Source organism: Populus alba, chromosome 18 (genome assembly GCF_005239225.2).
Source record: "Populus alba chromosome 18, ASM523922v2, whole genome shotgun sequence".
Classification (NCBI taxonomy): Eukaryota; Viridiplantae; Streptophyta; class Magnoliopsida; order Malpighiales; family Salicaceae; genus Populus; species Populus alba.
In genome coordinates this window covers 2,272,196-2,284,410 of record NC_133301.1, presented here as the reverse complement: position 1 = coordinate 2,284,410, position 12,215 = coordinate 2,272,196, and the positions used below count along the sequence as shown (strand labels likewise).

Genomic DNA, 12,215 nt, shown 5'->3' with positions numbered 1-12,215 from the left:
ACGCCTTTTATCTGCGAATTTAAAAGAACAAAAAACGATGGAAATTACCGAAGCCCACAAAACAACAGCAACAAGGAAGGGATCAAAGCCCATCGAATATGATTGATGGGTTTGCTTGGGTGATTTATCGATTGGGTTGGGCTGGGTTTTAATAAAAATAAATAAAGAATTGACTTGGTTTCTCCTAATTAAATATTTAGGTTAATCCATGATTTAGTTAGCTATGAGAAAATTCAGTCAAACCCCGTTAATTTAGTCAGATTTAATATTTGATAGTGTAATGGAAATAAATTAGAAAATATTTTTCAGTATTTGGTTATGTCATGAAAAATGAGTCGGAAAATAACGTATTAATATTTTATTTTTTTCAAGTTTATTGAAATAATAAAGAACAAATCTTATAAATTAAAAAGTTGAATGAGAATGAAATTGAAAAAAAATAATTTCATAAGTTATCTCAAATAAAATAAATAATAATCAAAATAATAAAGATCAAATCTAACAAGTAAAAAAATTAAAAGATGAAGAAATTAAAATAATAATAATTAACATTTTATAAATCATTTTAAATAAAATAAGTAACAATTAAAATAATGAGGATCAAATTTGATAGATGAAAAATTTCAATTAAAAAATGATAAGGGAAAAAGCAAATAACAATTATAAAAATGAGAACCAAAGTTAATATAAAAATTAAATTCTAATGTATGAAATTGAAAAAAAAATATTCAAAACAATATATATATAGCATAATATTTCTAAATTTTTCACAACTTCCGAAAAGTATTTTCCGCTTAAAATAAAAGAAAAACACTTTCCTGAAAACCAAGCCTAATTTTTCTTTGACTGAAAAGTATTTTCCATCAACCAACTTTTTTAATAACAAATAAACACATGAAATTTTGAAAAGTGATTTCCAGAAAACCACTTTTCATCAAACAAACACTCTTTAAGTAAGGCATGAAATATATCTTTAAGCAAAATTAAGAAACATTCTCAAAAATAAAAAGCAAGAGCCTTGTTCGGATAAGATTGCAAATAATAAAAGAAATCAACATGAATGATTAGATAAATAATAAGAAAAAAAAAACCCTATTTTTACAAAGATAATGTATCATGTCCTAATTTCTTTTTGCCATATATTTTATCCATGTTCATGTTTGTACTTCGTAGTTACCAAATAACATGGTATAGGACATCAATTGAAACTCTGACCCTCTTTGGTCTTTACAATTCAATGTTTGTACTTCTTAGTTACCAAATAACATATTATAGGATGTGTATTAATGTGATTGGTGTTCTGGTAAAGATATTTTTAAAAAGTTTTTTTTCAATTAAAAATATATTAAAATGATATTTTTATATATTTTTATTTTTATTTTTAACATCAACATATCAAAACCATAAAAATACTTAAATCATTAATTTAATTTTTTTTTCAATTGAAAACAATTTAAAAAATACTTTAAAAAGCAGAAATTATCACGATATTAAACAAGTATTAGCTATTAAATAGATATTTAAAAATGTGGTAACTTATGTTTTCAAATGTATTTTAAAAGTGTTTTTTATTTAAAAATATATAAAATTGATTATATTTTACTATTTTTTTAATGATTTTGATGAGTTTATATTAAAAAATTATTTTTAAACGGAATTTATTTTAAAAAAACACCCTTCATTGCAATACTAATAAATACACACAAAAAGTTAAACCTCAAAATAAGCTATCAAATATAACTTTATATTAGGCATTTACAAGTTTTTTTTTTTTTTTGAGAGAGAGAGAGAGAGAGAGAGAGATGGAATTTAGCAATTGAAGCGTGTGATGGATTGAACAAAAATAACAGGTCATATGCGCAAAACCCACGCCTTTCCTCTGTTCACACCTCCTAATCTTTAGACGCGGAGACCGCGTAGTCAATATTATCTGCGTTCGAGCTGACGTGTCACCACCCCACATGCCCTCATGACTCCAATACCTTTTGCCTTACCTCGAAGACATGATCCAGTCATTGATGACGAGGGCTGATCGCTGCTCAAAAATCATTTTGGATTAGAGAATTTGAAAAAGAATTCAGATAATTTAAGGGATTTTTTAAAATAACAATTTTTTTTTATCAAAATTATTCAAAAGATTATACCTAACAATGATGATGGATTCACCATCCACTTTAAAATCTAGAATTTCTACCAATTTTATAATTGTGAAATGTGAAAAATTATTTGTATTTTACCTTTTGTATTAAAATTATAAAATTCCTTCTCATGTGGTAAAGATTTTTGAAATTTTTGTCCATATTTGCAAAACAAAAAAAATCTTATGTAATATCAAATAATAACTAAGAACTAAGAAAACAGTTTAGCTGTTTTCTCGAGACAGAAAAGATGAAAATAATAAAGTTTAAAGGAAATATTTTTTTTATATATATAACTCCTTATTTAGAGGGTATTTAGCATTGAGATTCAATCTGATTTTCTTTAAATTTTGAATTTTTTTAAATTGTTATTTTTTATTTTTTTAATATGTTGATGTCAAAAATAAATTTTAAAAAATAAAAATAATATTATTTTAATATATTTTTAAATAAAAAAAATACTTTTAAAAAAATCTCTATCATATTCTCAAACACCTTCTTAAAAAAAAAGAAATTAATTTCAAAATTGTTCTATGAACTTATTTATATTTTTTATCTTTGTTATTCCCTCTTGATATATTTTTATATTTTCTATATTTTATCTATTTATTTTAGGACATGAAGAAAAAACAATCTAAAAACAAGAATACTATCTTCTATTATGTCATTCAAGATTTGTTTGTCCTCTTGGATAACCAAAAATAATATATTTAGTGTATAAAGCTTGAAATATGAATCATATCATGATAATGCTTTGGGATTATCAAAACTCTATTTTGGTCATTTTATCAAGAATATTCTAAGTTTTTATATATAATGGGAAAAAAAAAGTCTCTCTCTCTCTCTCTCTATATATATATATATATATATATATATATCCAAGTTTAGGATAACGTGTTAATCTCCCAATTTTTGAAAGAAAAAAAAAAAAAAACAATGACAAGTTTAGAATAGAAACTCATCAAGCGAGAGTAACGTGACTTCGTATGGGTGTGTGGATCCAGGAAGGTGGGCTAGCTCACACGGAAACACACACGCCAAGGAAAATCAAGAAAAGTAGTAGTTACAAAGGAAAAATAAATAAATATATATAAGCTGTCATGGAGCCAATTAAAGAACAAGTCTTTGCTGTTTCATTCTCCATTAAGCAATCCTTTCTCTCTTTGACTAACCTATAAATATATACACACACACACACACAAACAAACAAGGCTTGAACCAGGTCAGGATGATGAGTTTTTGAGGAGGAAATCAAAACAAGAAGATAACAATGAAGTGGTCATGGAATCAGGCAGCTGGGACAACCAAGAAGGTTCATGTCAAGGTGAGGCCATTGAAGCTAGAAGGATTGTTATGTAAAGAAAAGGTTGATGGTAATGGAAGAGAAAGAATGGTTTTTGTTGTCAAGATGAAATGGAAAGGTCCCAAGTCGTCAGGATTAGTTCCATTTTATCGAGTTTCCAAGTGCCAAAGAAATTATAGCAGCCAGAAATTCCTCAAGGAAGGGGAGTCTGATATAGAATGGAATGGTGAAGAATTTGAGAGTGTTTGGATTCCTTCCAAAGACAATTCTTTTGTTCAGTGGGATGTTTCTTTCAGCGTTTTATATGTAAGTTTCTTGTTTTGGCATAACGTCTTTTTTTTTAAATTGTTCTGGTCATGTTCATCCTTGCTTTTGTATGAATCCAGGACTAAAATGGTGATGGTGATGGTCTTTTTGCAGGGTGAGGATGAGAAATCCATGGCTAAAATGGCAGTCTTGGGAAATGTTACACTGAATATAGCAGAACTGGCTTCAAGGATGAATTCCCATATTGAAAAAAAGCTGCCAATTTCTTTACATATTGATGGAGTTGACTGCCAAGCTTCTCTTTTGGTAAGTTTCATTTCCAGCTGCAGACCACATTCTGTAGCTGATCTGTTCTGCTAAAAAAAAAAAAACATTGTGTAAATGAAGATCAGAGAGATTCCCTCTTCTCAATCAAAACTGATCTTCAGTTACACAAAATGTTTTGATTGAGGAGAGGAAATCTCTCTAACATTTCGTAATTGACTTGTAATAAATGCCTGCATTGATTCACTTGTATCTGTAGCTACAAATTTCATAGTTATCGGCTGTAAGAAACCGATCAAATTAGAGTTTTAGAGTGTCCAAATTCTATGCCATGGATAGGATTAGGATACCCTCTCTGTTCAATTCTGTGAAAGAAACAAGAGAAATTGTGTTATTAAGTGAAATGGAAACAGCGTATCTGAGCTGTTTGCACCACTTCCTTTATTGATATGGAAGATTTAGCTGTAAAAATATAGTAAAAAACAAAAACACAGCTCTGAGCAACCAATTGAGATGAAATAACTTGGAGGTTTCGCCAGATAAGGAAAGGGAAAAAAAGAGCAAAACTCAACCATCGAAAGTCCTAGTCTTGAATGAAACAGCGAAATTTTACAATAAACAATTACTCATAGTATTTGACCTGTTCATTGTCTATATTTTCCTTGTAACTTACATGATGTGTAGCTACTATTGACCTTTTTTTTAAATATAATCTGAATTACTCTTGGCTTAAATATTTAATTTAATCAATGACTATTTCATTTCGTACAGATTGGTGTCAGCTTCGCTGAGGTCAGAAATTCATGTGACCAAGCAGGAACTGTTCAAAACTCGGGTGATTCAGATACTAAGGAAGGGCTTTTCAAGGGCAGGACAGCTTCTAAGAATGAAATGGACGGAGGAAACCGAGTGAATTCTAGTGACTCGGATGAGTCAACTATGTTTGACTCAGATGATTCGGCCGGAACTTCGACTTCCACGAGCTACGGTAGCAGTCAAGAGATGGGTTCAGGGATCGAGTCGGGTTCATCCCTGGAGACTCGGTCAGACCAAGCTACCAAGGTTGGGTTATTCTCATGGAAGAAGAGAAGGTTGAGCTTCAGCTTGTCCAGGAGGAAAGTTGAGCCATTCGTTGAGAAAACTGATGCGAAGGTGGACAAATCCGATTCCACACAGGTACATAGATCCTGTCTGTTCATTAGATTATGTTATATATTAAGATACTCCTGCATTACTTGTTGAATCTCTGATGGTGTTGTGTCGGCCAAACCCATAGACATGCCCCCATATAGTAGTGTCACGTCGGTTTCAAAAGTTAAATCTTCATAATTCAATCAATCCAAAATAAGCAATTGAAAGAACTTTTCATGTCCAGGAATAGTATGCAAGCTTTTTTAGTTGCTCTGGAAATGATGAAAGAACTTGCCTTGGAGCATAATGGCGAGGTGGACCACAAAAAATTCATCATGGTCACCATGTCCCTAGTTTTGTCATTTGCTGTGACAAACTCATTTGCATTTGAAAGTTATGGGAAAGGGAAGTTTGAGATCTAATTGGTTCCACTGTTGTTCTTGCAGAAAGATAAGTGGGAAGTCAAGGAACTAGTCAGCAGAGATGGTCAAGCAAAACTCGAAGCCAACGTGTTTCTTGCTTCCTTTGATCAACGAAGTGAAAAGGCCGCCGGAGAGGGTGCCTGCACGGCAATAGTTGCGGTCATTGCCGATTGGCTTCACTCAAACCGAGAATTCATGCCAACATTGTCTCAGTTTGACAACCTCATAACAGAAGGTTCACAGGAATGGCGAAAGCTTTGCGACAATGAGGCCTACATGAACTCCTTCCCCGACAACCACTTTGATCTTGAAACTGTCTTGAAAGCTGATCTTCGGCCTTTGACCATCTCACACGAGAAGTCTTTTACTGGGATTTTCAGTCCTGAAAAATTTGAAAACTTAAAGGGAGCCACATCTTTCGATGACGTATGGCAAGAAATAACCAGCAACACAAACGATTATGAGCAGAGGATATATATTGTGAGTTGGAACGACCATTTCTTCGTGTTGAAGGTAGATGCTGAAGCTTATTATATCATTGATTCGCTAGGTGAGAGACTCTCTGAGGGTTGCGGCCAGGCATACATCTTAAAGTTCGACGACTCGAGCTTGATGTATGAGAAGGTGGCGAAAGAAGATGTTGCCACGGAGGAAATGGCAGGGGAAGAGAGGTCCAAGGATAAAGAGGACATAATTTGCAAGGGAAAAGAGTGTTGTAAAGAATTCATTAAGAGATTCCTTGCCGCCATTCCAGTTGGAGAACTTGAAGAGGAAGAGAAAAGAGGTGCAGTTTCCACCTTTTCTCTCCTGAAGAGACTACAGATAGATTTCCACCACTGCTCTTCTTTGTATGCTTCTAATTCCTCCTCCTCTCCAACATCTTCCACCTTCTTCTAGAGCAGTCACATTGTATGCATACGGTGTAATTTTTTTCCCCACTTCTAACCTTTTTTTTCAACACATTTCCCTCTTGACTGGATAGATGCCAAAGCAAGAAAAGTGTACAGAGCACAGGACTCCTCTTCGGGAGCAAAATACACATTCAACAGCTTATTCGGAGCTGTCATTAGTACGGAAAAAAATGTTTGGCACGATTCCACTTACAGCATAATAGTTAATTTCTAAACCCTAGGTGGCTTTTGAATCCCATCATCCTTTATGTCTCGTATACACATCAGTTCCCCAGTCACAATCATGAAGGTGAAGAAGGCATAGCTTACTGAAATAGTGAGGAATGGCCTCCATCAATCTACATTTTTTGACCTATCTAACAAATTTACCAAGACCAATGTGGTCCACATCCTCCACTATGACCTCAGATGTGTTGAAGCCATTTAGTATTTAGAGTTAGACCCTGCAGATGGCTGATAAGCACCCACTGCCCACAAATAGGAACCACCATTCATACAAACAAAAGGTTTTGTCCTCTTCCTTAAAAGACCACACACACAAAGGGTCCACAAAACAGCCTCAAAGCATTTTGACTCCCAATATAATAGTAAGATTTGGCAAGATTAGACCTTCTTGTTCCCCACTAAGACAAACAAAATGCATATCCAGTGATTCAATAATCATTTCTTGCCCACTTTTTAACCAAAACCAATCAGAATGGGGGCCAGTGGCCAGTGACCACTGACCTCAGATCAAATGATCAGGATTACTTCTCCTAATGGCTAAGTTTAAGGTTTGTTGAAGAGACACGTCTTTGCCCCCACCTTTCCACATTTATACTAAGCTTTATAAGAATACATTCGAAGTGCTCCTCGGAACTGCCTTTTGAACTTGTAATTATAAAGCTTCAGCTAATTGGACATGCAGTGACATAGATTACCCTACCAGCTTCTGTACATAAGATACAAATAGAATAAAGCCTGCTCTTTAAAACCACTTCCATTTTCTTCTCTTTTACACCTAGTTGCTGTCTTAAAATCAAACTTTCTCCATCCAGGTAAAAAGAAATGATGGTATGCAAGTTCTGGTCTGTGGTCCAAAAGCAACACCATGTTGCATCGAACATTTCTTCGTAAATTTAAACCACATGCTTCTTATGTTAGTTCTAATTTAAACTCAGATCAATATTTACATCTAACATTCTTACAATATTGCAGCTAGCAACTCATCATTGTCAAGCAAAACTAGCAAACACTACATTGCCAAAAAGAGCTTTAGCAAGATATGCTTGCTTTAGGCATATCAAGAGTTTGAAGCAACATACCAAGCAACAGCCAGCTTACGAACCCACGCTTTTCATTCTGCCAGTTAACTTATTACAAGGAAGCTTTGGCCGCCATAAAAATTGTTGATCCTCGACATGGTGATCGAAAACCAACTTGCGTTTTTTCATTGTCACATCTACAATTATATGTTCCCTCGATTTGCTTGAATGTGAAACTTGCGGGTCAACCACGTCAACCTTGGGGAAGAAAGATAGCTCCTTGTCCATTTGTGGCATCCAATCATCAAACTTACCCCCCTCTTGAGAACAATCATGGCCACCGTCTTTGGCATCCTTTATTTGCTTGGTTTTCGCACCAGGCACTGGAGCTAAGATAGAGCCTAACCGCAATGATAAATCGCACTCAATTTCTTGTGGTTGCAAACAGTCCTTGTGACCACCTTGACCGGTTCTTACAGGGGTGTCCTCGTTACAGGGGAAGAAGTTTTGCACAGCAACCACCTTGACAGGCTCTATAGTGCCAGGAACAGTCTTAGGAAGAGCTCCACAACCTCGCTGTGGCTCTAGGCAACTACCATAGTATAGGGGGTAAACAGAGCACAAGCTTGGTATACGGTAATTTTCCAAGGGTAAACATCGGTTAACATTAGATGGAGGAATGTTATCAGTCCTAAAAAGAAATCTGTTACAAGTGTCATTGCCCTGGCCAACAAGGTCTTGTGATTCTGAGCCTGAAGGAGCAGAATTCATGATTGTGGATTTTACCAGGTTTGAATAATCACGCAGGCAATGTGAGGTGGATATGTGATTTGCCCGAAAGGCGTTGTGCACAGCAGCAGGTGACAAGGTGTTTGACTCTTGAGTGCTAGGACTAAGGTAAAACCTCAGATTGCAATTTCGTTGGCTCCTCGAGGCTCTTCTTGGTGTGCAGCCCAAATTGAGAGCAGCTGAGCAGTAATGAAATAGGGTGAGAAGGTTTGCTCATATAGCATTTGCATGCACAACATTGTCCGTACAACGTATCAAACAAAGTGGAGAGTCGCATAAAATGGGGACTTAAAGTGACAGCACTATGTGAGATATAATTATGATGGTTGAATCAAGTATGCTGAAAGGCACAGACACTGAATCTAAATTTCAAAGGAGCACTCATTGTAATTGATTTCAAGCACTGAAAAATTGGGCCAAAAGTATTTTAAATTCTGAAGCAACAAAATCTTTATTCAAGACATGCAGAAATCAAAGACTACAATTAGCACAAGGAATAAAAACTGGGCAGGTACCTTCAATGCAAGGTTGAAGAAGCTCTCCAGTTTCCAAACTCTCATCGCGTCGAATTATGGTATTAATGGCATCATTTGCTCTGTCCCAGAGTGTCTTAAGGTCCATATATTCAGCCTGTGCAAGCATTAGAATCCAAAAATAAGCTCTACAAAAAGACACTGCTCAAATCTACTAAACCAGCAAAAACTTGGCACTGTTGCTGAGAAACATAGAAGGCAAGATAAATGTCAATTATGAATCTTTAATTCATTAAATTGTCAGCACCCAATAGCATGACCTCAAGCTCAAATTTTTTTAAAAATAAAAAATACTTCATTGATCGTTAAATCTGTCTCCGGTTACCAGTAGATAAAGATGGAGATGTTCAAATTTCAATTGATAGTAACAGGATAAAAAAGAAGAAAGCTTCAACCTCGGAATTGGCTTTGGAGTACATGATTTCTTCTGCTTTCAGGACAACAACAGGGAGCTTCTCTTGCCATTCCTTGTTCTTTTTAGTTGCTGGGCAATGAGCCTCATTGACGAGTCTAAACAAGATACATAACCAAAATCAGTGAAAAAAGACAGACCCTTTATCAAACAAGAACATACACAAACAAAGAAAGCGGTGGGAGGGTACCTGAAGATTTCTTGAATGAGAGAACCTCTGATGGGCTGGTGTCTATCACTGTGCCACGCTCTTCTAACACATTCATAAGGCCTTGGTCCTGGTCGAGGCATCTTCTTCTTCACTAGTACTAACTCTTTGAGAGGAAGAAAGAAAGAACAAGATTTCTCCTTTCCTTGAGGGGTCCAAGCTGACAAAGCTGTGACCAAGAAGAAAAGGGTAGCTTCAGTTTTTGGTTTCCTACCTTTTACTCTTGCTTGTGACTTTATCAAGTCTTCAAAGGTCACACACACACATTGATCAGAACAACAACATCATCATCAACAACAACAACACAGTAAACTAGAAAAAAAAATGCAAGAAGTGATGAGAGATGCAAAGGGCTTTTTAATATTTTTTTATAAGGGCTTTGGCTTTCTTTTTCTCTCTTTTCTGTCACAAACTCAATTATTTCAATGGGTTTTAATGAGTTTGGTGTGTCCCCCACTCATCCACATGCCTGCTTCCCCTAGCCCCAAGAGTCCCTCTCTCTATTTTTTTCCCCCATTGGTTCTGTGGCCTTTTCCCTTCCTTTTTTTTTTTTTTTTTTTTGCCTCGAAACGTTATCTATCACTCTCTCTCTCTCTCTCTCTCTCTCTCCCTCTCTCTCCTCCTTCAATGTTTCTCCTGCCAAAAGTCTTGTGAAACTTTTACAGTTCTTGTAGAGGTTGGGGTTGCTTAGAAACCACCGACAGTGACAATATCATCAGTTCTTCTCCTCCCCTACCACAACTTGGACGGTCACCAGTGAGAAAGGTCGGCCTCGTGTTCTTACCATGTTAGCGAGCCTCTTTCTGACCTACGGGGTGAAGGGTGCCCCATTCCATTGCTATAAAAGAAAGATCTTTTTCATTGGTCAATGTAACCGAGACAAGTAAACAAAAAAATGACCTTTTTTCAAGAAAGCTGCTTGATTATGCATTCCACCATAATCACCATTTATTTATTCATAAGATGAGAATGTCATTACAGCGGTAGCTTTGGCACCAGCTACTTAAAAAAATAGATTTTACAAAAATATATGTATGGTTAAATTGGTTTTTATTAATGAAAAGTATGTTATTTTAGTTTTTATAAAATTAAAATTTAAAATGCAATTACATATCCAGAATAAAAATTATAAATTATTTAACTAATATAAATAATTTTTTCTTTGTAGTGTTTAGTTAATAACTAACCCAAGGTAAGAATTGGGAGTTGGGGATGAATAAAACTAACATTTATAAATAAATAATTTTTTTTATGGATGAATGTCAATAAATATTGAGTTTCTTATGAATTTAAATATTTTTAGATAAAAAAGAATCACTTTCTTTTCTTTTTTTAATTGGGAAGGGAGGTAATATTTCGTCCTCCGATCATAGTTTTCAGACCTAGTCCGATTTTGGGTTTTGACCAGGTCATCAAGTTTTGACCGCACCACTGAGTCTTTTGGGTCAATTTGTTTTTTAAAAAAATCAAAACAATATCATTTTAGTAAAAAAAAAAAAAAGTCAACAGGTTATAGCTGAGTTTTCAACTAGGTCAACCCGCCGGGTCAACCAAGTCACAACGGGTTTTTTCTTTTTTTATTTTTTTTTCAATTCAGCCCGGTTTCAGTCCTGGATTAACAGGATTCCAGATCGATCTGCCGGATCGGGTTTCAAAACTACGGCCTCCAAAAGTAAAATGATGAGAAAGTATTTTTTTTTGGGAAGTGGAATATATATTTTTTAATTGTATGGACAAAGTTGAATTTTAAATTTTTAATATTACTAAACTGCTAGAGAGAGCTTGCTCCTTAAATTAAAATCTCTACAAAAACAATTCGATTATTAAGACTTGAGATTTTCATTAGGAGGTCTTAGATTGAGATTTGTTGAAGTATATACTGGGATTTTTAAGGGGGGATTTTGCTCCCTTTACGTAATCTAAAGCTCGTCAAACCTATTAATTAATTAAACAAAACCTAGATTTAAAAATAAAATTATTAATATGAGACTTTGTTTGCTACGCATTTTAAGTAAATCTAAACAGATAAATTTTATTGAATCAGTTGAATTCTTTTTAAAAGAAAAATATGAAAATACAAGCATTAGCATATAAAATGAGTTGGAGCACGATTTTTGAGGATTAACTCGAGTTAATTTAAGTATTTTTTTTATTTTTTAAATTAAATATTTTTACTTCCAGTTTTGTCCTTCAACATAAATTGATTAGGAGTTAAACTAATTTGTTTTGTTTTGTTTTTTATAAGTTTATCACGATCTTCAAGATCCAAATCATAAATTTAATCAATTAACTTGAATTTATCCAAGATAGATTTAATATGTTGTCGTCTCAATAATTTTATAATAAAATATTATCTAATAATTTTTTTTCTTAGAAAATACACTGATGATACCTTGACATTCTTTTATTGCATGCAAAAAAATAATCCAAACTACTTTATGCTATGTGTTTTTCTTTTATTGTCGATATCTTATTCAATAAAAAAATGATTCCAACTAACAAGATTAATAAATACAATCATGTTTATTGTCCATGATATATATATCTTGAACACATCTTTTTTAATTTTCAATTTAGTCTTTAATTTTTGTTC

General features: G+C 34.0%; 2 protein-coding genes across 4 annotated transcripts; one reads left to right on the top strand and one right to left on the bottom strand.

Moving 5' to 3' along the window:
• The first annotated feature begins 3,252 nt into the window (after nucleotides 1-3,252).
• LOC118051223 (uncharacterized) lies at nucleotides 3,253-6,485 on the top strand. 2 transcript variants are annotated; one of them, XM_035061829.2, is made up of 5 exons: nucleotides 3,253-3,747; nucleotides 3,862-4,014; nucleotides 4,744-5,148; nucleotides 5,550-6,005; nucleotides 6,076-6,257. In XM_035061829.2, exons 1-5 carry the CDS (start codon nucleotides 3,409-3,411, stop codon nucleotides 6,115-6,117), a joined length of 1,395 nt encoding a protein of 464 aa, XP_034917720.1. In that variant the 5' UTR covers nucleotides 3,253-3,408; the 3' UTR covers nucleotides 6,118-6,257. The 2 variants fall into 2 exon arrangements, with proteins under 2 accessions (XP_034917720.1, XP_034917719.1); XM_035061828.2 differs by having other exon boundaries at nucleotides 3,255-3,747; nucleotides 5,550-6,485.
• Nucleotides 6,486-7,647: 1,162 nt separating this feature from the next.
• Nucleotides 7,648-10,568, bottom strand: LOC118051226 (uncharacterized). Of its 2 annotated transcripts, none has more exons than XM_073406431.1 (5): nucleotides 10,523-10,568; nucleotides 9,605-9,791; nucleotides 9,398-9,512; nucleotides 8,985-9,099; nucleotides 7,648-8,648 (listed from the first exon to the last, which is right to left on the bottom strand). In XM_073406431.1, the coding sequence occupies exons 1-5, from the start codon at nucleotides 10,551-10,553 to the stop codon at nucleotides 7,756-7,758; spliced, it is 1,341 nt and encodes a 446-aa protein (XP_073262532.1). In that variant the 5' UTR covers nucleotides 10,554-10,568; the 3' UTR covers nucleotides 7,648-7,755. The 2 variants fall into 2 exon arrangements, with proteins under 2 accessions (XP_073262532.1, XP_034917726.1); XM_035061835.2 differs by lacking the exon at nucleotides 10,523-10,568 and adding an exon at nucleotides 10,407-10,507.
• Nucleotides 10,569-12,215: the final 1,647 nt, after the last annotated feature.